Source organism: Scomber japonicus, chromosome 7, assembly GCF_027409825.1.
Source record: "Scomber japonicus isolate fScoJap1 chromosome 7, fScoJap1.pri, whole genome shotgun sequence".
In the NCBI taxonomy this organism is placed as follows: Eukaryota; Metazoa; Chordata; class Actinopteri; order Scombriformes; family Scombridae; genus Scomber; species Scomber japonicus.
Genome location: NC_070584.1, coordinates 12,048,298 through 12,065,069, shown reverse-complemented (window position 1 = coordinate 12,065,069; position 16,772 = coordinate 12,048,298). Strand labels below are relative to the sequence as shown.

Here is a 16,772-nt window from a genome sequence, read left to right as displayed (position 1 = left end):
AGATGTCCCTCTTGGAATTTCATTCTCCATTTCCAGTCACACACACACACACACACACACACACACACATCCATCAGTGAGTCAGCCAGTCACACATGCAGGCTGTCGAAAATGGAGCTGCCTGCCATCAAGGTTAACAGCGAAATGTATGATTTCAAATTGAGGTATTTTCTAGCTACAGAGGAGTGGCAGTGGAGAGGATGAGTGCACCCAGCTGGGGTTTTGAGCTGCCAGATTGCCTGACTGACTTCACTCCCTCTCACTCCCGTCGGCTCTGAAGGCAGAGTTGAGCAGTAGCAGGGGTGTTTGGCTCCCAGCGTCAGTCACAATGCATCATGCAGCAGCCAGCCCACAGCGAGCGGAAGGGTTGAGGGGTCTCTTCATGTAGGGCATGTCAGACACCGTTGTGGCAATGCACCTCTTGCACTTGACTTCAATCAGGAAAGAAACAATTTCAAAATATAGTACTGTCTCACTTTCTTCAACACTCAGGGCATATCTCACTTACACTCGATTCAGACATACAAGCTGTTGCAGAGGAGCGAGCTCAGAAGAGGGGTGTGAATACTCCTTTATCTCTTTCACACCATGGCAGGATATGCTACAGCATGAACAGATGCTACAGCAACATACTATTCAGACACGCAGACATGGTTTCTGTCACTGTCACTAAGCATTTTTTTAACCTTTCAGAAGTTCACACCAGCATTTCTCATGTTCATACAATAATTTCCCTCACAACACACCCACAGATGGGTCCCAGCAGGGGGACAATGAAAATGTCAAGTCTCAAGGGGGAGGAGGGTTTCTATTCTAAATATAAGTAGGTTATGGTTATGAAGGGGTAAATCGCAGAATTTGGTGAGCTATAAAGAAAAAAGGGTGTTTTTAGAAATTGTGATAGTAGCTTGGAGGAACTTTTTTAAGCAAGGTTCTTTTCAGACATTTCTTCAGGCAGGGGCACTTGGTCATGTAAAGTAGTTCTTCTTTGTTGAGTTTTAAACAGGTCTCCAGGCAGACTTTCCTGCCCACAGCTTGCATCTCCTAATAGTGTTGCCCTGCTGTCAGAACAACTTTTTGATAGTAACCACAGAGGAAAACCAAGATCTCCAATCTCTCTCACTGTGTGTGTGTGTGTGTGTGTCTTGCTTTTCCTTCTGACTTAGGGCTCTATTTCAATGGCACATTAGCAAAAAAGCACAAGGTCATATGCTCAGTGAAGGAGAGTCCAAGTGCTCGTTTTTTTTTTTTATTTACAATCACTTGGAAGACATAGAATATAAAAAAGGGTTTGGTGATTAATCTTTGTCTTCTCAGCTAGTAAAATGTTTGGTCTCATCCCATTTTAAGCAGTTGTGCCAGTCACATGAGACAAGTAGATCACCAAATGGAGAGATGAGTGCAAATCAGTTCCTCTAAGTAGATAAATAATGTTTTCTGTAGGCTGCAGATGTGTTGCCCAAGGCAGATAATGTGTCTTTGTAAATTGAACTGATATTTGTGGAGAAACTGAAGGTCTGGTTAACTTGTTTCCATTGTATGATGATAAACACAATAACCATTCTGTACTTGTGCTGACTGATTTTTTTAACACACCCCTGTCAGCTTTAAATAATATAATCATGCAGCCACAATATTGCAAAAAAAAAAAAAAAAAGCCTTTTAAAAATCAAAAAGAGACTTCTTTTGCATTGTGTCCATTATGTACACTACATTAACCCACTTAGACATAAAGTTGTAATATTACTAATATGATGTACACAGAAACTTGTTTTTCTCCACTATGGATTATTAAGCATACGTATGCTGTGTTTGCTGCACGGTACATGTCCTGCTTCCATCACCTGCGCAGGAGGGCTCTCATTCAGTCTGCAGGCAGTGGTGCATAATACAGCCTGTTTTACTGACTCTAATCACATTACAGCCCAGTTGTGTTTTTGATGTTGATCGAAATCTGTCAGGTGCTTGGAGAAAATTGAAGTGAGGCGTTTATGTCCATTATTCAATTTTATTATGTAATGCTGCACATGTTCTTCACCTCTTTTATATGGACTTGCTTTTAGTCTTACCGCTTCATCAACTGAGTGACACACAGACTGAACTACCAACACCTATTGTCTGTGCAACATAATTTGCATACAACTTCTATCTCTTCTTGTAAGAGTTACACTTTCTCACCATAGTTGCTGAACAGAGCATGCTGATGAACAATGTGCACTTCAAGGTCAAGAACATACTTATTTGTCATACTGCTTCAAGCACCAAATGATCTAGTATATGTCTGAAACTCAGCCTACATCTGTGTGTACATCCCTCACTTAATTTGACTGGGCATTAATTGGGCATACATGCATGTTCATTACATTTGATGTGTAAGAATACGTGCTCTTACCATGTAAGTCATAATATGTATATTTCATGACACATCACTGAGAGCGACTGTTACACCCTCTTTCTTCTCTGCCTTCTTTCAGTATTGTGTGTGTGTGTGTAAAATGTTGTCGGATGATTAAAAATAGAGGAATATAGTTGATTAAATATTCTCATTTCACAAAACCCTGAAAATGAGAGCAAAGACACACTGAAGAGAAGAGGGAAAAAAAACACAAAGTGGATAGAGTGTGTTTGTGATGATAAGCCAGGATGGATTATTTTCCTGCCACTCTGACAGCCCAGATAATGCAATTTATTTAGGGCGAATGGAGACGCCACAAGTGCCGCTCTTGTAACAATAGACTCTCAATTTTCTTCGTCAGTCTCGCCATGCAGGCCTGCTGAATTGGGTTGTATTGAATTGCTGGCATGTTACTCCTCCCTGGTCCACTCCAGGCTGATTCAGTGTGACGCTTGGTCCACGAGGTGCTCACTAAGAGCGCATCGCCTGCTTTCTGCTGTCTCAGGCTTCTGGCACTGTAGCTAATTGCAAGTGTCATGCTTTTCCATAGCTTGTGAGAGAGTGTGTGTGCATGTGTGTGTGCGTGTGCGTGCGCGTGTGTGTGTGTGTGTGTGTGTGTGTGTGTGTGTGTGTGTGTGTGTGTGTGTGTGTGTTTTCTGATGCAGACAGGAAGAAAACATTTTTGTGCAGTTGAAAAGAGGTGAAGTTGAAAATGGAAAGTTGCTATTTTCAATGGCGGGGATGGAATAGAAATAGAATCAGAAAGTCTGTTCTAAAAATGACTGAGTTTTTTATTCATTGCATTTTTTTATCATTGCGTATTTTTAGTGTGGAAGTACATATTTTAACATAAAGAAACTTTTTTCTTTCTTCTGTCTTCACAGCTTCTTTTATTTTATAGCATCACATCCACATGATGGGTTGATCTACATCATTAAAATATGATTGTAAATTGATAACAGCACCATAAATAAATAATAAGTTGGAACAGTTTAATATATTGACAACCTATTCTGAGTAATTTGAGTAATCTGAGTTTGATTGCCACTTTCAGTCTGCTCAGTAATAATTAATAATGTAATGGATTACTTGATGACTGCAGTCTACATGCAGTGTTGTTTTCACCTCTTTCGCCCCTGAAGACACAACATTCACACACTCTCACACACACAGGTGTGTATATGCAGGCAGACACTGGGCACCACATGTGGTCAGACAGACAGAAATAGCTGCTCCCTTCCCCGTAGGGCTCATCAATCCTAGTTTGTCGGAGGCTGCTCTGCTCAGACTTGGTACAGTAATCACATTGCTACACCTGCTCCATCTACCACCTTCCCTCAAAGATATGAACACATTCCCACAGGGTGCAGGGTGGCATCTGCAACCTTTCAAGTGGTCAAGCTGGGTTCAAGCTCTGTTTCACAGTATCTGACTTTCCAGTTTTCCTTCGCGATGACATCCCACAGTATAGCTGACCAGTAGCAGGGTTAAAAAAACGAATCAATAAGGCATTATTACTATTTACAGCAGCTGAATTTATATGTGATCCCTTGGATTTATAGCATTGTAATTAGGTGATCTTTACAACCACTTACAGCCCAGAATCAATGTTTTGTTTCATAATAGTTGTATTTAGCAAACCAATAAATTCATCAGCTCTCATTAAAGCTCTCATTAAAGCTGCTGTATTTTCCTATAAACTTTCTGTGAGTTTTATCATGGTTTATAACCAGCTGTTCTCAGCCTTTTATGATTGTGAACCCCTTAAAATGTCACAACTTGCCTGTAGGTGTAAGTAGTTTCTCCAAACTGCGTTCTTCCTTTCTAACCTCAGATTGTTTCGTTTGCATCATTGTTTAAAGGTCTGAAAAGGTAAACGTTCATGACTAACTGTAGTTGCAGTTAAAAAAGGAGAGGTGGATGCCTGATTTCAGACAGGAAAGGTGTGCTGATCCTCCCCTTTGTGTTTATGACCTCAGACTGTAAGGCTCAGGAGTTTAGAGTAATACTCCAAGCTGCAGACTGACAGCTTTTGCAAGCATTAGATTGTCTGACTTTGCAGACTGACGGCCAGGGAGCTGACATAATCAGCACAAACTAGAGCAGCTCTACCAACAACTAAACATAACCTCTGTCTCTCTCCATCTCTTCTTCTTTCCTCTCCCACCTCCCTTTCTGCCCTCATGTAGCTCACCTCTGTAAATCAATCCTTTTGAAGTGATCTGAGACCACATCGGGCTCTGTAACTCTGCGCTAGAGAGAAGTGTTATCTATATTTCAACAGAAGTAGGTTTCATTTTTCCCCTGGTGTGTATTCAGCTTGCCGGGCAGTAATTGTAGCTCATCTACAGCGAGTGACTTGCCTGTCTAGGGGGACGTTGATACATGGATTGTATTCCTACCTGTGAGTCTGTCTGCCTCTGTCCATGCTGTCCGGGGAGAGATGGAAACTTGGAGTGATACAAGTCATACAGATTACTCCGCCAGATAGCCTACCATGCCTGCTAGTTATTGCTGCTAACTATTAACTTTTCAGATAGGAGTCATTTTCTTCACGTTCATTCTTTTTTTTCCGGTAAAAAGAAGTCACAAGAGATAAAAAAGTCATCAGCTATTTAGTAGTAGTAGTCATCAATCACCAAATTGTCATCATCCATCACAGTTTACAGGCAACTTGTTGATTAGACTTTCACTTACAGCATTTGCCATAGTTATAAACAAGAATTATTATGGATGTTTCAAGTGTGCTCATATTTGGTTTAGATAATATGAGTAAACATTTGACTTTTTTTAAATCATCTGACTATTATACTGATTATTTGTTGCTAACTGCAGTTTTAACACGATAAAAAAATGATGCCAAAACTACAGAAATAAGCCTCAAGTTGTAAACTGATGTCATTCACAGCTGATGTGTTTTGTGCAGAATTCACTTAATTGATGTGGGTATTGTGTAGGTGATATGCAACATCGACAGACACACATTCTCTAATGTATTATGTATGCCTTTTCTTGCTCTGTCTCATCACCAAACACCCAAAACACATGTTCACTGTAGCCACCATGAAAGTGACAATATAAATATTTCACACTACAGACTCATCGAGCCATCCCCGTGGTGACGACAGCGACTGTATTTAAAGCCATACTTTGCAGTGTAGTCACCCATATGGCTGTAACTATTCTGCGTGCCTCAGTACCTTTTTAGAAATGAACTGTTGCATTAAATTTTAAAGGGGCAGCTCTTGCGGGGCCCAGGTGATGGCTTATCACGCTCAAAGAGGGGGAACACTGGAACAGGCCGAGGTATGATCTCTGTCTCAGCAAAGCTATTACAAGGTTCAGTGAGTCTTAGCACAGCAACACAGCAGGTGATAAGCAGGTGTATATACAGAAAATGTAAGTGCAGGACTGAGCAGTTTTGCTGTGTGCATTTGTGCATCACAGTGTTTCCGTCAGCACAGCCTTTACTGTGAGTTTCCATTCAGTTCAATTTGCTAACCACTCAGCTTCAGACTTAATAGGACTCAAGACATTTTCCTTATCGCAATCCTCTTTTATGGTCCGTTCTAAATCCTAAGTGTATGCATGAGTTGACATCAGGGAGTAGCTTCCCAAATATGCCACAACACTAAGATAATCTCTCTCCTGATAGGTTTTGGAAGAAAAAAAAAAGAAACTTAAGACGACCCTATAGAGCAGTAAAAATGTCACACAGGAGAAGATAATTTAACAAATTCTGCACTGAAGAGATGTTGCAGTATCTGTTCAGTGTTGGAAAAGAAAACTGTACATTATCTGTTTAGTGAGAATGAATTTGTGCCACACCACAAAGCTCATCCTTAGAAACTGAACCCCTGAGGTGTTATTGTATGTCTCCTTCATTATATGTGTTTATCTCCTTGTGTCTATCTCATACAGAGCTAAACAGACACTCTTTCTCATCCCTCCTCTTTTTCTGACTCTGGTGTTCTCCCTTCTTCTGTCTTTTACTCAGAAACAGAAAGTCACAAAGTAGGAATGAAAGAGGCGACCTATTTTAAGACCAGTGTGTAATTAATCATAAGCTAGCAGCAAGCATTAAGAGAGGAGGAAATGTATGATAGCTCCCTCTGTGACTTTATGTCTGTCCCCAGCTGACATTTTTCTCCCCCCTCCCTCTCTCTCTCTCTGATTCTCAGTCCACTTCTGTGTCTCGCATACTTGTACTCAAACTAAATGTTTCCTTCCCTCTGTCCCATGGTCCATAGTCTCTCTCTTAATGCTTTTTTAATCTGTTTTTCACTTGCATATTCATTCTTAGCATTTCATGTATGCACACAAACATTCCTGATTAACGACACAAAAAAAAAAAATCATCCCAGTCACAAGTTATGTGTCTATTCATGCATTTAAGCATTCATGTTTGGCCTGAAATGTTGCTCTACCACAAAAGTTGGTGACTGCTGTCTCAGTTCTGTGTACTGTACAAATAATACCACCAGTAAGTCTGCAAGCTAGTGTTTACGGACAGATGGTGAAGAACCCAGGATCCCAAGTCTCTTGGTTGATCTTTTCTCACTTCTCCATCCTTATTTGAACTAGAAGTCGTCCCACAGCTCTTATTTCTGCTCTGAGAAGTGAGTAGGGATATCTGAGGTGCCATAAGTGAGGATGCAAAAGAGAAGCCAACACTGAAGTCTTTCACCAGCCGACATGCCCCCTTAATGGATATAAGTTATTGATTAGGTGCTGCAGCTGATTTGACTGATCAGATACACCCCAGCATCACTGAGCAAACTGCAGATTCAACTTAAGTCTATCATTCCATATATTTTATTTGTTTTATGATTCACCATCAAGTTAAAAATCTCTTAATTGTCAGTCTGATCAACGACAGAACCATTTACAATTTACTTTGATATGCTATTTCCCCCATTAACTGTTTTTATGGATTATATGGAATTGAGGGAGCATCTATCTGTCAGCAAGGAACACTTTTTGTATTTTACATCATTTATCGTCATTTCCATTCACTCATGTGAGTCAAAAAATCCACTGAGTGTCAGATTTGACAAGAGTTACATAATTTCAATTTTCCCTGAAACATTTAGCATAATAAATCATTTCAGTGTTCAAAATACACTGTAATCATATTCTGGGTTATTAAATAATGAATTCACAATCAGAATATCAATAAATACAGACACAAATAATGAATAAATAATATAAACTCATTCTGCCATCATAAATGGTTCATGTGCCTCTCAGCGGGACACAGTATAAATACAAAATGCAGGTTTTTATTCATGTGCAGGTGTCAAACAGGTAACAGGCTACAAAGACAAAACACTGACTGACATCAGCCTGGCAGCTGATCCAGCTGTTATCATCTGCCACCGTCATCAGAAACTGATGTCTCTTTCCATTATGCTTTAAAGGAAAGGACGTCTCATTTCTCTAGACACATCAGCTATTTCCTCATTTTCTCTACTCGCATGGTTTCCTTGCGTCTCTCCGCGCATCCTCAGTGGGAGGAACTAAGATGCAAAGATGGGAAGCAAGTGAGGGAAGCATGTATGCAATTTAAGGAAGTTGGGATGCATTCATATTCTCATTTGTGAGTAATAGGTCATTACCAATTGTCTTCAAGTTGGAGCAATGTCTTATTCTGCTACAGGAGACCAGCTCAGCTCTCTGTCTGTGTTGCCACTCTGTCAGAAACACTGTTCATCAGTGCTGGTAGATGGCAGCTGAAGAAAAACCCTTTTTATCTCATTATCACAGCAGTTTTGCTGAACTTGGTCAAATTATGCCAATAAATATTTCTTGGCTTCTATCGTGGAACAGGAATACACTTTAAGGCACTAAACACATGGATGCCCACACGTGTGAATAAACACAGTTGCCACGCACCAAACTTGCCAGAGTTTTTCCTTGACTATCAGTCAGTGATTCCATCCACCGAGATCCTAATGAGCTTATAGAGCTTACATTTTAAGATGTGTCACTCTTAATTTTGCACAAGGACAAGAAAAAGTCATTTGCAGTATTGCAGTAAAAAAATAAATATATAAATAAAAATTGATTGACTGAACCCTTCTTCACTGAGGCCACCTGATGACCTGGACCTCAGCTGTCAGTTACACTGTGTGCATCGCTGCCTTTCCAACTGCTCCAGATACATGTCCGCCTGGGTTGTGATTGTGATTCAGAGTGGCGAGATGTATGTGTAGTGGAGATTTAATGCCAAAAGAAGAAAAAGAAAAACATGCAGAGATACTAAGATTGTCAGACTTATCTTTGGCAGTGCTATACGTGTCTCACCAGCAGATTAATGCATAGGAGATTGCAAAGGACACAGGTACATTTACAAACTGAAGTTCAAGGTTTTCTTTTTAATCTTGAATATATGTTTATGGTATGTTGAGGAAAACCATTCAGCTGGTATTCCTATACAGGTGAAATGCAGTATCTTATTCCTCTATATTTTAAAATGCAACACAAACACACGCACATGCTATTTCAAACTCCATAAAATTTCACCTTGATCTTTCAACAAAGACGCAGGATTTTACAGTGGATTAGAGGAACCATCCGCCTGGAATTGAAGGTGCTGTAAGCATTTTGATGTAAAAGTGATAGACAAGTCACTAAGAGAAGTATATTTGCCAAAAAAATATATGATTTTGATATTTTGAATTTGTCAGCCAGAGTGAGTATGGTTTATGTTTGAGTCAGAAAAGCATTTCGCATTTTCACACCGCCTCATTTACCTGAAAAGTTGTCGTGGACAGCAGTAGTGAGAGTAGATTCAGTTATTTCACTGACATGCTTTTATCCACTCTCACTCGATGCGACGACAGCAACAGAGAAATGGCAGAACAATAAATCAAGCATTATTTAACAGCCAGTGGAAAATAAGAATAAACTGAAGTTCTTTTTTTGGAAAAATATTAACGTGATTTATTACAATTTATTATCATTTGGCCATAAAAAATGTATTTCTCAGTAGTTTAAAGGTTGAAGCATTAAAGTTTTTTGGCAGCAGAAACAGTTGACGGATGGATGAATGGATGGATGGATACAAAAAGCTGCTTTCCTTCACTTTCATTTCCTCTCCTCCATTACCTGACATTTTAGAGCTAACCAGGTATTCACATTGACCGTATTCTGTGTGTTTTTATTGCTGAGCAGTGTCATGAGATGAAAATTTTACCATCTCTATCAGTACATCATTAACCTTTAAGCAGTGTATGTTTTCAAATCACGTAGTGTTGTTTTTTCACTCTGCTGATGATTTAAGAAATGAGCCTGTCTCTAATGGTTTTTCTCATTCAGCGAATCACTTTTATGTATTTTCAAAGGCAGCCTTTCCATCATCTCTCCTGCCTTGTGTATCAACAGCAGCCTCTTTGCAGCGATGGGAGTCTATCACCTTGTTTCACAGGAAATTGAACACACACTCAGGTTAAATCTCAGCAGCATGCAGTGAGTCAGGGTCACGCAAACATTCAGGAACACACACATATGTTAGCGAGTGTACACATACATAAACACACACACACACACACACACACACACACACACAAACAACAGTATTCCCAGACTTTCAGGGGAACTGCACTCAGTGTTCACAGCAACTCTCTGCTCATACATCATTAAGTGGGTCTGGGTGTTATTATGGAGAAGATGCAGTGTATTAGATGGCCTGACAGATTGTATCAGGGGCTGCAATCCTATCAGGATTGGATAATAAAAAGACACTTAATCTAGCTAGTTCCCCGTAGTCCTTCTTTGCACACAGAATTTAAAAAATCCCAACGCCCGCACTGCGTTCTAACCATCCTTGTCAACTTCTCCTCCTCCCTCTGTCCCATCTTAAAATACAAGAGCCATAATTACAACTTAATCTCCTCAATCTTCACCGTTCATCCACCAAAACACTTCCCATGAAGAGGCAACGAGTTATACCCCAGTTACGTAAAATATGTTTATTACCTTCTCTGCGATGCAGTAATGTGCCATAAAAATAGGTGCCCGCCAGTTCGCGTGACTGGGCAATGATCAGCTAATTTATGAGGACCTTGGCTCATCAGTGGAACCTGCGATGTAAGGTGCGAGAGCGGCAGGAGGGGGGTCGACTCAGCACATTGTCCTTCGCCTAGCAAGCATCAGTCATGATAAACAGGGGCACGACAGACGCAACAACAGCCAATCTGTCACCGCGTGGAAAGTCACAGACAGGGACAAGTCTACGTACTGTCTGCCCGCTCTTCCTCTGTCTCTGTCATAAGCAGCGAATGGGTGACAGGGGCATAATGCTGCCTCACCGCCTGTCATAGTTTGTCAACATGCGAGGCACTTTCGTAATGCTTTTTCTCTGTCGAAAATAAATTATAAATTTGCCAGTTAACCCAACTCCCTTCTCCCTGTCTGTCTTTTACAGTGGAGAATAACCCATGCCAGACCAACCCCTGTCTCCACGGAGGGAGCTGCCTGCAGGAGGGTGATGGCTATAGCTGCTACTGTCCTCAGGGCTTCTCTGGAGAGAGCTGCGAGATTGGTGAGTCACTTGTGGGTCAAGTCTGAGACGAAAGACCTTTAAGGTTACAGCAGGTTCAGACAGATGCTGTGTCACTGTGGGAAATAGAGAAAGGCATGTTGGGATAGCATTTACCAGATCTACTCTACTGTGCAATTAATTCTGGAGGAAAGCACTAGCTAGTTTCCCCGTGTTGGCATTGTTTCCTAGTTTATTAGTCAGACTCTGCTGGAGATTGGATACAATCTCACTGCAGCACACAAAGCCAAGTGGAGCTTTCCTGTCAGGTCCAGAGGTTTTGGATCAAGCTCCCTGACTGAAAGTGGATGGGGAATATCCATATGCTGCAAGTTAGCCAGCTGTGACAGAGACTGCTGAATGTGGGCTATATGTGTTCAAATGTGAGTGTGTGTGTGTGTGTGTGTGTGTGTGTGTGTGTGTGTTTGTGTGCACGCAGGCATGTGAGTGTGTGTGTTTTCACCTTCTGCCCCAAGAGTATAAGCAGCTCATCTTTCCATTCAGCTGTGTGATCGGAGAATATGGCTGTCAGAAAATGGCTGTGCACTGCTTTAGGTGTATGAGCGCGCGTGTGTGTGTGTGTGTGTGTGTGTGTGTGTGTGTGTGTGTGTGTGTGTGTGTGTGTGTGTGTGTGTGTGTGTACGTGCATGACAGAGACATGCAAGGACACACAGGCCACAGAGGAGCTATGAGCTCAGTGAGGGGTGGAGTAGCTGATTAAAGTGCTGGAGCAGCAGGACAGGGAAAATAAAGAAAAGAAGGAGAAGATGTGGCATTGGCAGACATCATCTGTGACTTTCTCACTTCGGATGAGACCTCTAGAAATACACCAACATGAAATCCACGGGGTTCGATTGAGCTTTAACACATTGTCCCAAAGTTGTTGTCAAATTGATTCTGGGTCATGGCCAAATAACCGTGGGCTGAACCATAGTAAATATTAGATTATATACAGGAGTTGCAATGTTTTGTAATGGAATGTGGGCACTGTCCTTCTCTCTGTAGTTGCCCCCCCCCCCCCCACAGCTTGTTTTCAGCTCCATTTGCTGTTCAAAAGGGCATGGAGCAACTGTAAGGACATGTCATTAAAAATGTGATGTTAATCTGAATCAAATCACGTTAAGGATTATGTGTGAACACTTATTAGACAAGATGCACCATCAATGTTCCTGTCCCTGAAGCTTATGAATTAGAAAAGACCATCGAACACACTGAATCCTATTTTAGCCTTTAGATCTGCGTGTTCCATATTCATGCCAACACAGACAATAGGCTGAGGTTTTAAGGATCATTACCTATGGAGAGAGGTCATAGATCAGGGGTCAAGGGTCATGACAGGAATATTGTCCTGGGTCTGATTATCAATAACCTTTAATGCTTATACACTAATGCACATATTATGCAACATTGAGGTTTCTTTGTGCATTAACACCATTGGAGATCAATCAGCAATCCATCAAATGGTTTTTGGAAGTGATTGGAATAGATTAAGACATAGTAGCCTGAATGGTAGAAGAACAGTGCATTCATAAAATATGTGTTATTTACTGATAAGTTATGTGCTCGAATGTCTTTCCTGTGGCTCTCTTCTCTGAGGGGTGTTTAGATGACTTTCCTAGTGTTACAAAAGTGTTGTGTGATGTCGATTATGTTGCTAAACAGCTGCATATCTGATGTTGTAATATTAATTACAGCCAAAGGCAAAAAGGTTAATTGCCTATAACCGCATAGCTTGGCCACAATTTTACCAATTCAACACAGTGCTGTTTTAAAGGTGATAACTGCAGACGGTGAGTGTGTGCCTCGCTCTCTGTTTCGCATTTCCTTCAGTACATCATTCATGGTTGAATAGATTATTGAAGGTCTTTCTTTTAAATCAGTTTAGATACAGCCAAGAGAGCCCCATTATTGCCAGAAAAGCATATAAACCAATATATTCTGCGCCGCTTCTGCTCCACGTGAAATGATTATTTAGGCAAAATGAGGCAGCGGCACAACAGCTGTAACACACCTTAGAGGCTGTCTCCAGGACTTGGCATGTAGCTGCAATTATTTGGGAAGGAGCATTTTGGGGAGCTGCATTATTGATGGGCTGTGTTTCTACTGTTGGTCTGTAATTAATATTTATGAGGGTGAGAGAGAGAGAGAGAGAGAGAGAGAGAGAGAGAGAGAGAGAGAGAGAGAGAGAGAGAGAGAGAGAGAGAGAGAGAGAGAGAGAGAGAGAGAGAGAGAGAGAGAGAGAGAGAGAGAGAGAGAGAGAGAGAGAGAGAGAGAGAGAGAGAGAGAGAGAGAGAGAGAGAGAGAGAGAGAGAGAGAACTCCAGCTCCTCTAGATTTTAAGACTATAATCCTCATCTGTATTCTAAAATGAGTAACCTTATCTAAACTGATTGGAGACTGTCAGTAGAAACACATGCACAATAATGTCTAACACCCAAAAACTGTAATCTATAGGTTACAGTATCCCATTCATCATCAGGACCAGTAAAGCCTGGATCCTGTAGCAGATTAAGTGATTAACGAGGCACATCACAGCACGTCAGTTTGATGACCATGTGTTGAGATACAATGATGAATTACTTTTTTTCTTTTCACCGAAGCTGAGATGAATATATGTTCACAGATACAAGAGATTAAAATATATCCCAAAACAAATGCACCAGCAGGGGATTTTACTCCTCTGCTGATTATGTCCATGTAAAATAGTCAAATATCTCAGATTTAATGTTTCTAATCCTACTACCCTGCTGTTGACAAGTGAGGAGTGACATGGAAGTTTGCCCTGCTGCTCTTAAAAAAATTATCAAAAAGATCATTGTACATCCAAGGAAATCTAATAAATTCACTCCAACTGTCCTGAAAACTCGCTAGTCTTGGACTGGGCTGAAGATCAGTCAGCACAAACAAGAACAAAAGCAGTGCAAACCAATCTCAGGTGACACTCAAAATCCATAAGTATCGGCAGATTGTATAAATTCCTCAAAATGACTCCAGATGAAAGAATCAATTCATCATGCAAAAGCAACACAAACACTGTTCCTTGAAAGGTTTACATTTTTACAAATGCAGGTTTAACTAATAACTAATGATGGCTGTAATCCAGCCTGCTGTCACCAAATAGCAAATGAATAACACACCAATTTCAAGTCATTTCATGTTGTATCATTTCACACCATTTAGCGCGTAAATGTAGTCACCAAAAACGACCTGTAGTAACATCAGAGTGACAAGGGAAATGATGCATTTCAGATGACGTCAATATAATGTGATCTTTTTTTTTCTTAGTAGGAGGGTGGATGGTTAGATAATTGATTAAAAGCAGCAAAAGAGCACTGTTCAAGAACACTAAGTTGACATTTTTACTGTACAGTTTTACCATCATGTTAGGACAGTTTTGACTTTTTGTGTCAGTATTTATATATGTGCACCAGAGAACCCTTCAGCTATAGTGATTGTGAAACCACCTGACATTAAAACCTATGTATCTTCAGGATCATACTAGTGTTGTGTTGGCAGTCTCCCAACTAAGACACAGCAAGAATTTACAGCACTACGATGTCTAATTTGACATGGTGACCATCATGAAAGACCATGTGGTTTGATACCAGCATAACCCTAACCAACAACATTAAATGATACGGAAAGAGCTTAAAAGGCATTTAATGAAATGTGAAATGTCCTTAAAAGTGGCGTGCTATTTATACACTATCCCATGAGATCACATTGTGTAATCAGTATCAGGGACGTGGTGCCGAGCACACTGACTCACTTATGCACCAAAAGACTAAATGATTTGTTACACCTGCGCTTCTCCTGTCGTGATAGTCAAAATGTCTTCTGTTAGAAAGGATTATTCCCACAATTATCACAACAGAATAATATGACAGGTTGCTCCACAAACGTATGTAATGTGATGATTCTCAACTCTCAGTCTCAGCTCAAGGTCACAGGGTCCTCATCATTTACCCAAGGAATGTTGGTGTTAACTTTCATGTCAAGTTGGAGGAGAAGTCTGAGAGGTTTTTAGGAAAATGGAAAATGAAGATATCTATCGTTGAATGGCAACTGAGAAAACTCAATCTAATGTTGAGGACTGTGTAGTTGAAAGCTCCAGAAAAATCATGTGAAGTCTTTTTATAAAAATGTTAGAATTGGGTTTAATTTCTTTAAATTAAAAAATCCATGAATGAAGCAATGAGGTCACCAGCATTGAGTGATTTGTTTTAAAGATTAAGATAAATCCTTGTTTTTTTCATTTGTGATGCATCTGTCTTTTTTTTTCCCCTTTGTGGATCCTAACAGCGAAATCTCATTCCCTTTGACAGCAGCAGCTATTTCTGCTCAGTTCAAATGTGGTTTGTTTTGGAGGGAATGCATTAACTTGTCTCAGTCTATCTCTGAAGACAGGTCAGCAAATCACTGTGATTTTAAAAGGTGTAGAAGTCAGTCGAGAGCTGTTTGTTCTTCAGAAAGACCTCAATCAGTCCATCAGACAGTCAGGAGAAATAAAGAGAGCAGGCAGGTAAATCATTTCATACAAAGCAGCATTACAGGTTCTGTAAAGCATTTATATGCATATGAATAGACCACCAAATGGACACAGACATATAAACAGCAGGTGTGGCGTTTTCTTATTGGCGTTTCACATCAGAGTCAGAACAAATAGCTGATAGAGAAGGTTTTGGATTTTAAATTCAAAATGTGTTATGGGGTCAAGACGGTAAATGGTCCTCTTAAAAGGAGGAAATTACTCTGATTGCACTATTCTCTCTTCCTGTCTTCCGACCTTCTGCCTCTCCATCCATCTTTCTCACAGCCCAGTGTGGATTCCCCTTCTCTATTTTCTCTGTCTCTTGCATGATGAATTAGAGGAGATAACGGTACCTGAGCAGCTCCTGAGAAGCTCAACAATTTAGTCAAAGTGACACACTCCAAAAGGTTATTTCACGTTTGCTTTTTTCTTCCTCCTCGTCCCTTATCAGCATTGCCCTTATTTTCCTCCTCTGCTCTGAAACAGCTCCTGAGAAAATAAGTGAGAGAAAAAATAAGCAGAGTGCATGTGGGCACAACAAACATGTGAGACACACACCTACACAGTCCCATCACTGCCTCACTGACTACAGTAATCTTTAGTCAGATTCACAGGTGGTTTGAAGAACTCCCAGGTCAATTTCAGCAAAATAAATTGAATAGCAACATCTTATATCTAGGCACACAGTAATGTCCTTGGAGCTGGCTGTCAACTCAACAGGAAGCACCTGATTTTTTTTTTTTTTTTCGTTTTTAATTTTGAACCTCCCAACGCGCTCTGGCCTCTTTTCCAATCATGGTGATTGAATCTGAGCATTCCCTCCTCTCCCCTGCTCTCCATCCCTACTCTGTAATGTTTTATCAAAAAAAAAAAATTTCCCTCCCTTACCTTTATTTCCCTGACCACATCTTCATATTTTCACCCTGTTCCTGCTCTTTCAGCCCCCCCACCCTCCCATTTTCTCTCCTGCTCTCCTCTGTTATTAATCTTCCATTTCTTCTTTCTCTCTAATTTTCTTTGTCCCCTGTCTATCACTGTCATTTTTTCTTTCTTTTCAGCCTTCCTCACTCTTTCCCATCTTCACCCCTCCAGCACTTTGCTCTTTGGCAGGACCTACAGTAGCGCTGCATTGAAATTGCTCTGCACTGCAGAGATAGGGGTGAAAACAAGCCTGTAGCCCCCCAGCATTTCTCCCAAATAACACATTTCATTTCCGGCCACACTTCCTCACTCTGCCTGAAACCCCTCACCTGTACCCCCTCCTCTCTCTGGCTCCATGCTTCCGTCTATTTCTCTCCTTTGCTC

General features: G+C 40.7%; 1 protein-coding gene across 1 annotated transcript in view; it reads left to right on the top strand.

Annotated features, from left to right (window-relative positions):
* Positions 1-16,772, top strand: part of ncanb (neurocan b) — a 128,516-nt gene that overhangs the window by 69,532 nt on the left and 42,212 nt on the right. Inside the window, exon 10 of the mRNA XM_053322366.1 lies at positions 10,824-10,940. Coding sequence (XP_053178341.1) covers positions 10,824-10,940 — 117 coding nt within the window. The remainder of the gene's footprint in view (positions 1-10,823; positions 10,941-16,772) is intronic.